Genomic DNA, 14,854 nt, shown 5'->3' with positions numbered 1-14,854 from the left:
GGCCAGCAATATTCCTACAAGCAAAACTCTCACACTTAGGGAAGTGAGGAAGGCTTGGCCCGCGAAGTCGCCGAGTGACACTAGTCTTGCTATTCGAAATGAACCTTGAATAGGGCTTACGGCCGGGTTTGGGCGTGTTGCGAGACCACAGACCGGAGGATGGTAGGAAGGATTGAGGCGCTGACGAAGGCGCTCACGACATTGAAGAAGGTAGGTTTATAGCAATACTTTATGTCAAGAAACTGCAGGGCGGCAGCGCCGACCTTAGTCAAAGCCGATGACACGTCGCGCCTTCTCGCCCCGCCCGTGGTTGCTGCTACCTGCAGCAAGTTGGCCGCGTGAAGACAGAGGTGGAAATTGAAGAGGAACGCGATGGCTTCGCGGGAGTCTCCGCCAAGAAGGGCAAGACGACGGACGTGCTCATCGGCGGGGCAAAGGAAAAGGTTTACGACAGTATTACTGGAAGAGACAGCGGAGAAGCCTGTGAGTGTCTCGGAGTGCGGTCAGGAGTGCGGTGACCTAGGCATGCGCATATATGCAAGCGGGCGGTAGTCTGGGCTCAACTTAACCGCGGTTTGAGATGTAAGTCCCACCGGGCAATTCACGGGTACACGATGCGCACTGAGCGCCGCGATTCCATATCACCGCGGCGGGGCGCTCCCACACGACCACCCTCCCCGTAACTACGCTCTTACTGAAACAACGACTGCCGCAACGCTAACCTGCGCGCACAGTGTGGCGGAGCAAGTCCGTGAAAGACATTGGCTATCAGGAGTTCCTGGCGGAGCGTGAGGCCGACGACGGCGAGGATGACGACGACGGGGGCTTCGGGCGCCAGCGCAGTCAGGCGCCGGCAGCGGCAGCCGGCGGCCCCCGCCGCAACAACCGCCGCGCCTCCGTCACCGCTTACACAGTCAACCTTTCCGCCCTGGCTGCCTCGCCCTCGCCCTCTGGCGCGTCCTTCTCCATGGGCCGCTCCCTGACCTGCGGCGGCGACGGGGACGAGGGAGCAGACGGCGCGGAGGTGGGCTGTAGCAGTGCCGGCGGCGCCGCCGACAGCAGGTGCTACAGCCCCGGTGGCGAGGGCGGCGCTGCCGGATCGCGCGCCGCATCCGGCGTACGGCCACAACTGAGCCCGCTCGGGCCGGGAAGCTACGGTCGTGCACGCACGTCGCTGGATATGCCAATGCCGCTACCACTGGTGGCCAGCCAAGGCGGGTCGCGGCCGAGCGCACCTGGCGGCACCGCCAGCAGCGGCACCGGCACACCGACCGGCGGCACGGTGGCTTCACCCTCCGGCGGCGGCGGCGCCGCCATGTCGGCATCCATGTACAAGCGCATCAGCGCGGGCGCGGCCGGCAGCGCGAGTGGTGATGCCTCGCCGGCGGCGGGGCTGCGACTGCCATCGCTGCGGCCAATGTCAGGGACGTTGTCGCTCATAAGCGCGACGGGCGCAGCGGCGGCACGCACCGTGGCCGCGGTTGCCGCCGCCAGTGGCGCGGGCGTGGCCGGCCCCGCGAGCGGGCCGGCGGCTTACATCCGAAACCTGGGCGCTGGGGCTTCACACACTGGCTGCGGCGGCGGTGGCAGTGGCAGCTACCTCAGGGTCAGCTTCGGCGACGGCGATGGTCTGTCGTCTCCCATGTCGCCTGGGGACACGCCGGCGCATGGAGGCACAGCGATGCGCTCCGGCGGCGCCAACGCCGGCGTTGGTGGCCGTTGCGTCACTGCTAATGCCGCTGTCGCGGGCGGCGGCCTGGCGCCGCTGCGGACACGGGCAGGCAGCTGCGTCGGCGTGCCGTCAGTGGCAGTGGTGTCGCCGTCGGGTGGTGTCGGCGGCGGCGGCGTCAAGGTGTTCGCGCCACCGAGTGCGGAGGTCAAGTGCGTGTCGCCGCGGGCGATGACGAACGGTGAGCGGTGCGTGGCCTGGGCTGCTGCAGCGTGCGGTGCCTGCTGGGAATCGGGGCCAGGGCGCGTGCCGTGCGCGACCGGCAAGGGTACGGGGTTGGCTGCAGTGTCCATGGGGCGCGGGGCTAGAGGGACCAAGGGGCTAAAAACACTGCGCCACGCGTGCTTACCCCTGCAGGAGCTGTGAGTAAGGAGCCGCATCCACCGCCCGGCGCTGCGGCGGCCGGTGTCTCCCGCCGTGCCTCTCTTGTGATGCTCGCCGCGGCAAACGCAAGCGCCGCCGGTATCGGCGCCGCCGCCAGTGTGGGCAGCGGAGCTGTTGGTGGCGGCCGCAGCCGCCGCGTCAGTTTCGCGGGCGCTGCCTCTACTAGCGGCCACAGCCACGCACACGTCAGCGGCGCCGCCAGCGCCAGCAGCGGGCACGCCTATTTGGTGCATGGCGGCGGCGGCGCCTTTTTGCGACAGGGTTTGGACGAGAGTGCGGAGCAGTCGGAGGCGATCAACTTGGAGCTCATGGAGGGTAGCGGGCGCTGGTGGGTACTTGATGCGGCGTGAAGTTGGAAAGCCGGTGGTTGCGTGTTCGGGTGGGAATGTTGGGAGGGACCCTTGGGATTGAGCCTGCTGGTTGTTGGCTGGTGCCGCCCGCGCAGTCGCTGCTTGTACTGTCGCGGCTTGCCATTCCCAGCCGGCTGCATCATAATCATTACTTTCACCTAGCCGTCCATACAACCCCCCTCATTTGCCACTGTACCTCACGCAAACATATGCTGTACTGCAACTGTAGGTTTGACGCCGGCGATCTGTCGTACTGCGACGCGGAGGCCGAGGAGATCAGCAACATGCTGGTGGGTGGGGGGGGGGCGGCAGGGGCGCGGGGAGGGTGAAGAAGGGGTTAGAGGTACGTGCACCACAGTGTGGCACTCGTGGACATGCGGGCTGGGTCGGGCGGGCCGGGGCGGGGATGCCGCTTCAGGTAGCGTGGACGCGGTGGCAACGGCGACGCATACACAGGTCTCCTTGATCCATGTGCTCGTTCAGCATACCGGACGCGTATGGTTGTGTGTCGTACAGGCGGGCATGTTGACACAACCGCCGGAAGCGGCGCCAGCGGCTGACGGCAGCGGCAGCTCTTGTCGCAGCAGCACCCATCTGGTGAGGGCATGGGGCATGTCTTGTTGTGGGGAGTGGAAGTGTGAATGTGGGTGGCTGCAGTCAGGTGCCGAACAGGCCCTGGCTGAGCTTGGGCTCGTGCTGGGCTGCAAGGTGGTTGAGACGCAAGGCGGCTTACCAGCAGTTGTGGATTATCCTGTGACCGCTGCAATGCCCCACCAAGCAACTCATGCATTGCGCTTATGCACCCCTTGCGACAACAACACAAACAACAGAGTGCTGCACAGCGCCTCATAACGCCAGCGCCCGCTGGCCTCAGCCTCAGCCGCCGCGGCAGCAGCGGCACTTTTGGACCCAACGTTGGCGCCAACCGCGCATCCGGCGGCGGCGGCACCACTAGCGGCAGCGCGGCTGGCGGCGGCGGTGACGGCAGCAACAGCATCAGCGGACAGAGGACAGCGGCAGGCAGCGCCGCCTTGCTGCCGCGGTTACCCGGCCCGGCTAACTTGGTCGGCGGCGGCGGCGCCGCCGCCGCCGCCGCCGCAGCCACCGCGACAGAGGCGCCGGCGCCGCCGCCCGGTGGCGGCGCGTCATCCTCATCCGCCATCCGTGCCGCCATGCGAGCGCACAGCACTCGTTCCAGCACCCACGGCGCGCCGCCGCAGCCAGCAGCGGAGGATGGCGGCGGTGGGCCAGAAGCCGCGGCCGCGCAGCGGCACGCAGCGGCGGCGGCCGCGGCGGCGGCCGCGGCGGCTGCATCTCAGCGGCGCAGCAGCAGTCAGCAGCTGATCCAGCAGGCGGCGGGGCGGCGGGCTTCGTCTGGTTTCGCAGCGGTGGTGCGGTAGGTTGTGGCAGGGGCTCGTGGAAGTTACAGCTATGGTCGGCTTTGGGGCTTTGCTTAGGAACCGGGAGTCTGCCCCCTCGAGGCACGAGTGCCAGTTGCAACGAGTGCCGGTTGGAAAGTTCGTACACTGCTCATGAGATCCTTCAACGTTTCCGAAGCTTTTCAACACACTGTGCTATGCACTTGATAGCGCTGCAACTGCGTTGCCATTCCTGTCATTCATCAAGGCCACTTTGCATTGGAACAAGTTAGCTGCCTTTGGGGGGAGCATGTGGAAGCGTGGAGGACTTGGGGGCCATTTGTCGTGTGGCCACGCAGCCTGGTCGGCAGCCTGGTCGGCAATCGCGTGCGTGGTATGATTGATGGGAGCCTAACCAGTATTCATGAATGCGCGTTTGGAACCTCCCGTCCCGTCAAGTCGGGCCAGGATGACCAACAATTCAGTCGTATTGTGGTATTGGCTCTGCTTGCTGACTCACAGCTGTGTATGCAGAACTGTGAAAGGCGCAAGTTGAAGACACGCGCGGGGATGCTTGAGTCTTGAGATATTTTTGATGAGCCATGGATGGGCTGCACAATTTCCAGTTATTGATGTGAGCAAGTGTAGAAGACCCTACTTGCTAACGTAACTCCTGAGCGCCTACATCCAGAAGAGCGCCTACCTACCCATACATCCAATCAATTCTGGAAAGACTCGACTATGTTGTGGCGAGTGACACAGCAGCTGTGACTTCACGCTTGCTGGCCACCTGCCGAGGACCAAGAGCTAAGCGTCTGAGTGGGTAGGATGGCGATATGTGGGGTGCACAGTTAGCTGCACGGATAACGGTCCAGGAGTTAAGAGAAACGAGGGTGCGGCTGCGGGATGAACCACTGTGGTTGTGACGGCCTGACGTGTGCGGATGGCCGCCGAGGCTTGGGCCGCTGTAGAACCGTGTACGGCATTTCGTGATGTGGTGTTGAGTGTTAAGACTGTGGTGTGTTATTACTGATGTCTCAAGATAGAGGCAATGACTGTCCGCACACAGTCGGGTTACACTGATGGTTGGCGAGTGTTAATGGCGTGGGGGGCGTGTGGGCAAAGGCAGCGCTCAGCGCTGCCGTGCTGAACTGCAGTGCTCGTATCTTCCATCTACGCGTAGAAATTTGCCCATTATGTTTTTGGAATTTTGGGCCGCGTTTCTATGAAGTTTAGACGTTTCGGCGCAGGTTTGGCCGTATCTGAAGACGTTTTGATTGGGGGTTTGGGGGCTGTCGGACCTCATTGGGGTGACCGTGGAGGCGGCTCGTCGTAGGCAACCGTTTCGCGGTTGCGGTGCTACTAGGGTGTTGCGGTGCTTGCTCCTTGACTGCATGCTTGGTAGTACGGCACCGATTATTGATTGCGTGTTACATGTCACACCCATGAGAAGATAGCTGCATTCCCTGGTGCTGGCCTGCGGGGTCGGGTTAGTCGTCCCTTGTTGTAACGTCGCATGCATGCCCTGAGGCCATTCGAATCACGTCCTCGGCTGTCATAGCCCCCCCCCCCCGCCCACCCGAAGGCACAAGGCACGCGGCGAAATAAGTCTCTCTTCTACAACTATACAAAGACACGGACGCTCCGTATCAACGGACGCTCCATGGACCAAGGAAACCGGCATGAAATCAGCAGGCGCACCCCGCTGAGCCCTGCTACCCCTCCCTCTGTGAAACACACACAATGCAAAGGGCTCACACGCATAGGGCACGCCATAGGGGGCTCAGCACAAAAATACCGTACAGCACGCAGGCCAGCTATTTACTTCATCACCGCCAACCAACCAAGGATACCGTAGCAGCGGCCGGTTTAGCTCAGGGGATCGCTCGGTCCCTGCCGAGTCATTTGCCGAGTCTTCGAGGCCAAACAGAGAAAGGCCAATCACGAAGCTCCCAGGCAGAGGTAGGGGGCGATGCGGCCGAAAAGTGCCTTGGCCCCTTCATGGACATATCACTTGTAAGAACCACAATCACCGCTGCTGCACCAGCCGGTCGGCCGCCAGCATGTGACCATCCGCCGCCGGGGCCACGCCAGGATATCGAACCGCCCCTCCCCCCGCCCCCGCCAGCTGCTGCCCAGCGCCCCATTCGCCCGCTGCCTGCTGCTGTGCAGGTTTATACGGCTGCTTGTCCGGCAACGGCGCAGGCAGTGACGTGGCGGTTGGCTGCGGCGCCTGTTGGAGCTGCCCGTACGGCGGCATGGCGGCAAGCGCAGCTGCAGCAGCACTGGCACTGCCTCCACTATCAGCACCAGCACCAGCACCAGCACCAGCACCAGCACCAGCACCAGCACCAGCACCAGCACCAGCACCAGCACCAGCACCAGCACCAGCACCAGCACCAGCACCAGCACCAGCACCAGCACCCTCGCGACCATCACCGGGGTTCCGTGCGTCTGCCGGCGGCGTGGCTCCCACACACGTCTGCACCTCCGCCCCTCCAACGCCTCCATGGCTGCCTCCAAAGCTGCTGCAACTGCTGCAACTGCTGCTACTTGTACGGCTGCTGCGATACGGATCTGCTGCTGCTGCCATCCCGCCTCTCGCTCCTCCTGCTCCTGCTGCTCCTGCTGCCTCGTCTTGCGGTTGAGGTGGCCACCCAGTAGTGGCCATACCCCCAAGCACCGCCGGCTGTGGCGGTGGCACCCGGGTTCCGCCCTCCACCGACGGAACGTTTGGCAACTGCAGGGGGCCGTCCGGCGGGGGCAGCGGTGGCGCGGAGCTGAAACACGGCCGTTGGTGTGTCCCTGGATCATGTTCCTGCGGCGGGTGGGGCACTGCTTCGCCTATGTACGTGGGCAAACCTAGCACCGGTGCCGGCAGAAGCCCGCCTGTCGTGGCAGCTGCATTTGGAGCTTCGGCTGCAGCAGACGTTGCGGATGCAGCTGCAGCGCCGGAGTCAGTGACGCGGGAGGAGCGCCGGTTCCACATGTTGGAGCCGTGCTTGGCGCGGTGCCGCCTGTGAGTGCGTGTGCGCGGGCGGCGGATGGGGAGCGAGTTACTGGGATGTATGGATGGGGCAAGCAAGGACGGACGGGCGCCTGGGGAGGGCACGCGGCGGCGAGTACGGTACATGCGGGTGCGGGCCTGGGAGAGGTCGGGAGCCTGGATTTGCACAGCCGCCGGCAGCACACATGCGTAGCTGGGGTGAGGCCTCCAGAATAAGGCGGCTTGTTTTCCATGCCAGCTGCCGAGGCTGAGCCTCCATCTACAGGAGCCCTGGCTAGGGGCTTGAGTGCACACACCATCACACCGTCACACCATCACACCATCACATGCACCTATCACCGTACTCCACCGTACTCCATTATACTCCACCTGTTGAGCCACAGGAGTAACGCAATCAGCAGGATCACCCCAGCCACGCAGGAGAGCACGATAACCAGGACACGCCAGTTGTGGCCGCCGCCGCTGCTGCGGCTTCTACTGCTACTGCCGCTACTGCTGCTGCTGCTGATCACAGTGGCTGCCACCACGGCTGACCCCGCAGCTCCACCTCGGTACCCGCCTCCGCCTACTCCGCCGCCGCCACCCTTCAGCAGGCGGCGACCCTCGCGCGCCCAGCGCGTCATCTGCTGCTAGCTAACCCCGAGAATCAGCGCTTGTCCTGCATGCAGAGGTGCCAGACATTTCTTAGTAAGGCCGCGACGATTGCAAAGCCGCGCGGTGTGGGGCGACGGACACACGTGGAGGAGCGACGAGCGAAGGAAGACCCAAGGGAAGACCGGGGGAATCTGAGTCGCCACGGACCCACCGCCCGCTCCATGCTCGCCCTGCTAAGAGTCGCCAAGTGCCATGACTTACTGTGCGCCAAACGCGCCTATGAGAAGGCAAGAGCAAGATAGACGATACGAGCAGCGATGATGCAACTCATAACATTCTTCGCCCGCTTGAACATGAAAAGCGCATCAACATCAACGCGCTCAGAGGACATACACGTTGGTTGTGGTGTAATAGCTAAGGATTGTCCGCCGCAGTGGCTTCGCACACTTCCTTTAATCTTTGGTTCCTGCGTTGATGAGTGATGCACGTCATCAACTGATATGCATGTGGAAATCAAGAGTATGAGGGTAAGAGTGTGGAGGTCAATGTATGAGCGTCGGGACGCGGGTCGGCATAACGGTTTTGCCACGTCGTCACCGATTGTGCAGCCAGCGAGCGAGCCCGCGGCAGCCGAAAAGATGTTGACACGTGTCGCACCTGATCGCATCGCCCATAGGGACTGGAACTTGGGCCTGTACAGGCCGAATGAAGTTTGACTGGAAGTGCACGACCGCAGCGTGGCGTCGATGTGTTCACATCCCGCGCGCCCATCCTACTGCCCAAAAAAGCAGTGCCGGCCAACTGGGGGCACCCGAGGCTCTTGCCATCGCCGCGCTCCCAGATTCCACACGTTGCCCACCTGATGGCGGGATGGCAAATTACGTGCCCTTAACTGTTACAGCTGTTGAGTGTGGACTGACCCGGCGGGCCCTGCAGCTCAAAGTCCATCCGCCGCTTCCGACGCCCCGCCCTGACCTACTCTGAGACGCTCATTCTTAGTTGAGGAGCAAGTCGAGCAACCCAGCCACCGAGTCGTCATTACCGACTTGGCGCACTTGCTGCAGCGCAGCACTTGCTGCACTTCGGTGTTGCTGCACTCTACTACTGCGCTCTACTCCGCCTACCATGCTCCTACAACATCTCCCAGAAGAAATCAAAGCAGCTGCCTCACAATCACCGCTGCTGCACCAGCTGGTCGACCGCCGGCATGTCGCCGTACGCCGCCGGAGCCACGCCAGGATACCGACCCGCCCCTCCCCCCGCCGCCCCCGCCTGCTGCTGCATCCTGTGGGCCCCTCACTCGCCCGCCGCCACAAACCCGTCAGGCGGTGGGGCCATCGGCAGCGCCGAGGGGTACTGCTGGTCCGGTGTCAGTAGTACCGCCGTATCGCCGCCGTATTATTACATTGGCACGGGGCCGGCAGCGGGCGCGCCGTCGTACGGCCCTTTGTTGGGCGGGTATGTGGGCATACCCATGGCCGGTGGCGGCGGGGCGGCAGCGTCATTGGTGGCGCCGTCTGCCACGCGGGAGGAGCGCCGGTCCCACATGTTGGAGCCGTGCTTGGCGCGGTGCCGCCTGTGAGTGCGTGTGCGGCGGGCATCCTTTGGTTGCGGAGGCAGAGGCAGGCAATAGTTGTGAGCTTCTAGATATGTGGCCGTAGACACGACACCTGAGGGCGTCCATTTGGGGGCAAGCATGACAGACATGCGCCGCGCGTGCGTGCCACACTAGCTACCACCTGCCATACATATATAAAGGCGCAAGTACGTAAGAAGCAGGCCCCGTTGACACATCATCACCGCAATAGCACCAAGATAAACCCCGGCGGCCCAGACCTGAGCCCATGAAAAAGCAAGCGCGCCCACGCCCTCACTACAACCCTCACAGCGCATGCACTCACAGGTTGAGATACCAGCACAGCAAGATAATGAGGCTGACTCCCAGCACCACCGACACGATCACGACGATGATCCACCACTTGAAGCCACCGCTGCTGCCGCTGCCACCACCCGTACCGCCAACGTAACCCCTGAGTAGCCGGCGACCCTCGCGCTCCAGCAGCACCTGCAGCGCCTGTGTGAGGCCGCGTTCCTCGGTGCTTCTGAGGATTCCGTTGTTGCTGAGCGCCCCGCCGCCGCTGCCAGCCACGTCGCCGTGCTGGTGCTGGTGCTGCTCCTGCAGCTGAGGTAGCTGCATCATTTCACTCATCTTTTTGGCCTGAGTGGAATTATGGGATTGTCGCGGCTTCGCGAGGAGGAAGGGTTCTGCATCCCCTGGGGCCCGACCTGCACAGCAGCAGATGGTGAACAACACGATCGACCACGTCAGCACATCAGGCGCAACGGTACTAGAATACTGGTACCCGCGGCCTTGTGAAAGAGCGCTTCACCACGTTACCAGCGGGCTGCCCATCCGTGACAGTCAACCTAAGCTGTGTGCGGCGCTGCGTGCGGAACTATTACGGCATGGTTACGTGGTGTGGGCGATGTGTGGGCGTTCACAAAACAACGCAAACCAACTTGGACGTGTGCGCTTGGCAGAGCCAGGGACTCACTATAAGCCATGTGCGCCGTGGCGTAGGCCATAAAGACAAGCAAGAGCGAGTGCGGCGCCTTCATGTTGTCCGCGTAGGAGTTTAACGTCAAGCAAGTATTGTCAGTTAGGCCTAAATCTACGATATGGTAATCTGCAAAGGTTGTAAGGTCAGGCGTTCAAGCCGCTTAGGATAGCCTAGCAGAGAACTTCGCTGAGGACTGCTAGCGAGCTCTTATCTGTTATCACCAGTCAACACGATGCATCCTTGCTTAGCTAGTATTTGGATCAGAGTTTTACAATTCGCATGGGAACGCTCGTGACCCTTGCCTACTTGGCCCCATACCAACGGGCACGTACCCATCCTGACGGCTCCCCCCGTCTCCTTCCCGCGGTCCCGCCACACGCCGCCGACGAGACCAGTGCCATACGAAGGACTCCCTGTCACACCTGCCTCTCTCTGAGTAGCATGATGTCGGGCAGGCGATGTGGTCATGCACCAAGCCCTGACCAAACAGCCCGAAGCGACATGTATGCCAACACTCCGCAATTTCCATACATCCCCAACGCATCCCCTACCTCCTTTTCTGCACATAAATACATTTTTTCCTGTACATGCGCCAGCGAAAACCACACTGGTCATATAGTATACATCAACTGAAGGAGCCGGAGCCAATGACCTCGGCCCGAACACCCGGCCAGGACCAAGAAAACGACGTATCTACGCAAATGCCGCTCCAGCAAGATAGCAAGCAAGAAACTATACCCCGAGTTTGGCCTGTCTTTGCTTTTGTCGTCTTCAGAGGTGGCCGGCGGCCACGGCCGGAGGCATCGGCCGCACTACGGGCGCAGCGGCGGCCGCCGCGGTGTCAACATCATCAGTAGCAGCCGAGATCGAGAGCGGAGGCAGCTGCAGGGGCCCGCCGGGCGGAGGTGGCGGCGGTGGCTGTAGCAGCAGAGGATGCTGCTGCTGCTGCTGCTGCTGCTGATCATGATGATTCTGGTGTCTACCAGTGTCATCACTGATGACATCATGTGGGGCCCAGGCGCTTATTCCTGCTGCAGCCGGGGGCGACGGCGGCGGCGGCGGCAGCAGTAGGAGGGGCGGCACGGCGCAATCGCTGCTTGCAGCTTGCTGCTGCGCATTGCTGCCGGTAGTCCCTGCTGCTGCCACCGTGACAGATGCCGTTACTAGCATAACGCCGCCAGCATGCTGCGCACCGCCGCCAGCACCAGTAGTAGTGGGGCCAGGGTCGGGGCCAGCAGGGCCGCCGCCGGGGCCAGCAGCAGCCGTAGGAGTTGCGGGGGTGGCGGAGGCGGACGCAGCGGTGGTGGCAGCAGCGGCAGCAGCGGCATTTATCCGGGCTGCCAGGGCGTTGAAGCGACTGGTGAAGGACGACTGCAGTAGTGGAGGATGAGTGGCAGCGCCGCCGCTGCCGCCGCCGCCGGGGCCTGGTGCGACTTGCGGCGAAGAACGCCGGCAGCAGCACAAGCTCCACCAGCAATTCAAAAGGTTGAGTCCGTAACGGGCACGGAGGTGCCTGTGAGATAGACGTATGCAATCCGATGGTTGCCGTAGATAGTACGTAACCTACCAGTGCGTGCGTGCGTGGCCGCAACTAAGTAGCCCGCAAGCAACCGATCGACCCGTCTGTATGTCGTCTACCCCATCTACCGCCGCCGCCGCCGGTACAGATTGATGCTACTGATGAGCTGCTACTTCCCGTTGATTGCTTGTATGTTGCAGTGATAGCTTACTTGCGCTCGAGCCGCCAATCAATCGATCACCTCCGGCGTGCATGCACGCGCGCACGCGCGCGCGCACTTACGGCATGCATGCAGCAGGCACATAGCATATAAGCACATGCGCACCTGTTGATGTGGTCCAGGATCATGATGCCGGAGGCTGCAACCAGCAAGGCCCACGCCGCGGTGACCACCTTGTCTGACGGTTTGTCTTCGCTGCTGCTGCAGCTGGCACCGATTCCCCGCAGCAGGCGCCGTGACTCTGTGTGGTGTGGCGGGTGGTTGGCGGGGTGGTGGTGCCCGAGGTGGTTGCTGGCGGCTGCTTGTGGCAGCAGGACCGTCGCCGGCAGTCGCAGCAGCTGCAGGGGTGGCTCTTGTGCATGGATCCACCAGCCTGTCATCAAGGGGACAGCAGGGGGGCGGACGGGGTTCATGTCGAGGAGGAGGCAATCCAAGGGGACGTACGGAGCCGTGCGTGCGAGGGGTAGTTACAAATGAATTCCAAACCCCAGCAGCAGGCTTCAGTTATTAGTTGCATGCGCACGCATCGGGGGGCACGCCGGCCAGCGCCGGCACGCCGGCATCAGTTAGCTGTACGTATGTTCTGTTGTGCGTGTGCACGCGATGTATTGCTCGGCGGTGCGTGGGCAGCAAGGGCGCGACTGAGCGGCGCGAGGGAGGGCTGGCCTGCTGGCGACTGCTGGGCGAAGTAAGGGCGCTCGTGATGGAACATGGCAAGGGGCAGGAAAGCGTAGTCCCGATGTGTGTGGTTCCCACCCGTGCCCACATAAATGCGTAGCAAGAAGGGACAAGGCATTGGTGCGTCGTTCGCGCGCTGTTACTGTACCGACGGTAGCTGGCAGGATGTGTCGATGTTTTGCTGACGCGCATTCCTCACGCTCCGGGCGCCCGGCCAAGGCGATAGCACCACACAGACTCAATGCGACGCCACACCGCGCGGATAGCATAGCCGATGCGCACCTGCAGGCAGTCGACCGGCGTCCACGGATGAGCTGTGTAGACGAGCACTAGCGTAATGCAACGGCGTGCAGCAAAACAATGGCCGGGCGACAGTGTGACAAGCAGGGGCAAGAACAAGGCGAAGCAAAGCAGAAGAGGGGCCCGAATGTGTACGACAATTGTGGCGGGCAGGCCGAATGCGGTGCAACACGCCAACAACACAACCGGAGGTGAGGAAGCGTTGCTGATGGTGAGGATAGGTGCTGCGACGTTCGGTAGGGGAGCTGTGGCCGCGCACTAGATGGGAGGAAGTTTCCGAGGTGTTGTTTCCGAGGCATTGTTTGTGGCTGATGTTTGTGGCTGATTAAGAAAGAAGCAGAGTTTCGGCTGTGAGCGGCTGGCGAGGAGAGGCGGGGGCTGTTGCGTTTGGGAAGGCGGGCGGAAGGCCGCACACGCCGGGAGTCGGGCAGGCTGTAGATTTCGCTGAAGCTGCGTTTGAGAAGGGAGCCGAAGGGACAGCTGGGGTGGGACAGTTGGTGTGGGACAGCTGGAAGGGACAACTGGAAGGGACTACTGGAAGGGACAGCTGGGAGGGACATCTGGGAGGGGACAGCGGATGTGGGACTGCTGGGGTGGGACAGCTGGGGAGAGGCACGGGACAGCTAGCATGGGACGCTGGGTGGCTGCAGAGGCTGGCAGCGCTGGGGCTGGTACGTAGGTGGGTACTTGGGTACGCGGCTGGATGGAGCCCGGGCTCACGAAGAGCTCCCCGGTGGCATGACAGGAGGCGGCGTCTTAAAAGCATCAGCCCTGCGGCACGGGAGCGCGGAGAGGGGGCACGCGCACACACACAGGGCAAAACACAGCCAGGACGAAAAGCCCGCCAAGCGAAGTAAGGGCGCGAGCGTAGCGAGAAGGGCGCGAGCAGGGCGGACGACTACTGTCGTCGGGATGCGTTCCACGTTTTGGCTGGCGACGGCAGATATCAACAGTAACAACTATGTGATTTGCGACCCGTTTTCCAGCGGAACGGAGGAGGGTCCAAATCGCACTTCGCCGGGCCGCGTGTCCGGCGCCCGGCGCGGGAGTCGACGACAGCACCAAGTAAGGCAAGAAGGGCGGGGTAACTCAACCGCTCGTTATGCTCTTCAGGTGCTCACCCGGGGCCGAGTTATCATCCGCGCCGATGACGCCGAAAGTATTGCTGCACAAGAAGGCTATGGACCAACAGAGCCATGCACGCATTGTTGCTTGTATGTGACAGCGCTTAATTGACTTGAGAATTTAGAACTCCCAGCGACGCCTAGCTAGCTTTTACCCCGCTACAACTTGCGGATGGAACCCATAGCTCAATCAAGTTGGACCATCCCCCCGTCGCCCCCTGTTGCCTGCAATCGACCCATCCACACTCAACGTTTCTGGCTCATCAGAGAAACAGCAGCAGGCCTCTCAGACGAAGGAATGACAATACGCCAGAGACCGGCGAGAGAGTCCAGGCCGCGCTGTAATTCTCGCTGATATCCGCCGTTTGAATCTTCTGCATTCTATACTATCACAGAGTTTCGTTCCTAACCAAAGTGCACTCCCTCCATCCCCCGTACGTAGGCGACCCGTGCACATGCCTGGCTGCTGGGCAAGGTAGGCGCACGTACGTACGCCTGCCTTGTCATCCGCTCGCCGACGCCATTCATTGCTGCTGGGCGGGGCAGCGATTAGCCCCGCCCGCCGCACGCTCAGCCTGACCACGAGAGAGTCCACGACGGCCCAACGCCGGCGGCCAGAGCGAAGTGCGAACCGCCAGCCGCAGCGGCGGCCATGCACGCACGCATTCGCCAGCAGCGAGCGGCGGCCGCCGTGGATCCGGTCGTGGCGGTAGGCGGCCGCCACAAGCGAGCGATTGAGCCGCGGCCGCCACCCCGGTGGCACCGGTTTCAATCAAGCGAACGCTGCCGCCGCAGGTGTGTGCGTGCGGCCATCTATCCACCAGCGCGCCCGCCCGCCGGCGCCCGCCGGCGGCGTGCGGCGCCGCAACCGCATGCATCGCAAGTAAGCCGCCGGTGACCGTCACGCACGGTCGGTCGGTCGCGATCGCGGCCGCGCGGTCGTGCGTGGCGCGCGCTAGCGTTAGCGCCAGATCTGTGGCGGCGTTGGTTGGATCATGCCCGGGTAGTATGGATGGGCGGTGCAGTCCGG

At 62.7% G+C, this 14,854-nt stretch overlaps 4 protein-coding genes across 4 annotated transcripts; 1 reads left to right on the top strand and 3 right to left on the bottom strand.

Annotated features, from left to right (window-relative positions):
• The first annotated feature begins 12 nt into the window (after positions 1 to 12).
• On the top strand, positions 13 to 5,343 carry CHLRE_07g326750v5 (uncharacterized protein). The gene is made up of 7 exons (XM_043064104.1): positions 13 to 210; positions 327 to 483; positions 735 to 1,910; positions 2,087 to 2,441; positions 2,693 to 2,753; positions 2,980 to 3,060; positions 3,294 to 5,343. The coding sequence occupies exons 1-7, from the start codon at positions 160 to 162 to the stop codon at positions 3,861 to 3,863; spliced, it is 2,451 nt and encodes an 816-aa protein (XP_042922672.1). The 5' UTR covers positions 13 to 159; the 3' UTR covers positions 3,864 to 5,343.
• A 77-nt stretch (positions 5,344 to 5,420) lies between these two features.
• Positions 5,421 to 8,102, bottom strand: CHLRE_07g326700v5 (uncharacterized protein). The gene is made up of 3 exons (XM_043064103.1): positions 7,684 to 8,102; positions 7,198 to 7,486; positions 5,421 to 6,838 (listed from the first exon to the last, which is right to left on the bottom strand). The coding sequence occupies exons 2-3, from the start codon at positions 7,449 to 7,451 to the stop codon at positions 5,851 to 5,853; spliced, it is 1,242 nt and encodes a 413-aa protein (XP_042922671.1). The 5' UTR covers positions 7,452 to 7,486; positions 7,684 to 8,102; the 3' UTR covers positions 5,421 to 5,850.
• Positions 8,103 to 8,305: 203 nt separating this feature from the next.
• On the bottom strand, positions 8,306 to 10,212 carry CHLRE_07g326650v5 (uncharacterized protein). Its single transcript, XM_001690604.2, has 3 exons — positions 9,978 to 10,212; positions 9,324 to 9,708; positions 8,306 to 8,998 (listed from the first exon to the last, which is right to left on the bottom strand). Exons 2-3 carry the CDS (start codon positions 9,629 to 9,631, stop codon positions 8,824 to 8,826), a joined length of 483 nt encoding a protein of 160 aa, XP_001690656.2. The 5' UTR covers positions 9,632 to 9,708; positions 9,978 to 10,212; the 3' UTR covers positions 8,306 to 8,823.
• Positions 10,213 to 10,260: 48 nt separating this feature from the next.
• Positions 10,261 to 13,022, bottom strand: CHLRE_07g326626v5 (uncharacterized protein). Its single transcript, XM_043064102.1, has 3 exons — positions 12,479 to 13,022; positions 11,828 to 12,095; positions 10,261 to 11,496 (listed from the first exon to the last, which is right to left on the bottom strand). The coding sequence occupies exons 1-3, from the start codon at positions 12,516 to 12,518 to the stop codon at positions 10,755 to 10,757; spliced, it is 1,050 nt and encodes a 349-aa protein (XP_042922670.1). The 5' UTR covers positions 12,519 to 13,022; the 3' UTR covers positions 10,261 to 10,754.
• Positions 13,023 to 14,854: the final 1,832 nt, after the last annotated feature.

The sequence above is a fragment of the Chlamydomonas reinhardtii genome, chromosome 7 (genome assembly GCF_000002595.2).
Source record: "Chlamydomonas reinhardtii strain CC-503 cw92 mt+ chromosome 7, whole genome shotgun sequence".
NCBI classification, from domain to species: Eukaryota; Viridiplantae; Chlorophyta; class Chlorophyceae; order Chlamydomonadales; family Chlamydomonadaceae; genus Chlamydomonas; species Chlamydomonas reinhardtii.
Note: the sequence above shows the minus strand (reverse complement) of the source record. Positions and strands in the feature narration are given on the sequence as shown.

Coding starts and splice junctions, on each gene's coding strand:
- CHLRE_07g326750v5 (XM_043064104.1), top strand. CDS start 160: ATGGTAGGAAGGATTGAGGCGCTGACGAAGGCGCTCACGACATTGAAG. Junction 1,911..2,086: donor GCCGCGGGCGATGACGAACG/GTGAGCGGTGCG, acceptor TTACCCCTGCAG/GAGCTGTGAGTAAGGAGCCG. Junction 2,442..2,692: donor ATGGAGGGTAGCGGGCGCTG/GTGGGTACTTGA, acceptor CTGCAACTGTAG/GTTTGACGCCGGCGATCTGT.
- CHLRE_07g326626v5 (XM_043064102.1), bottom strand. CDS start 12,518: ATGCCTTGTCCCTTCTTGCTACGCATTTATGTGGGCACGG. Junction 12,096..12,478: donor ACGCATTTATGTGGGCACGG/GTGGGAACCACA, acceptor CCTTGATGACAG/GCTGGTGGATCCATGCACAA. Junction 11,497..11,827: donor ATCCTGGACCACATCAACAG/GTGCGCATGTGC, acceptor TCTATCTCACAG/GCACCTCCGTGCCCGTTACG.
- CHLRE_07g326650v5 (XM_001690604.2), bottom strand. CDS start 9,631: ATGAGTGAAATGATGCAGCTACCTCAGCTGCAGGAGCAGCACCAGCAC. Junction 8,999..9,323: donor CTGTGCTGGTATCTCAACCT/GTGAGTGCATGC, acceptor ACGCACTCACAG/GCGGCACCGCGCCAAGCACG.
- CHLRE_07g326700v5 (XM_043064103.1), bottom strand. CDS start 7,451: ATGACGCGCTGGGCGCGCGAGGGTCGCCGCCTGCTGAAGGGTGGCGGC. Junction 6,839..7,197: donor TTACTCCTGTGGCTCAACAG/GTGGAGTATAAT, acceptor ACGCACTCACAG/GCGGCACCGCGCCAAGCACG.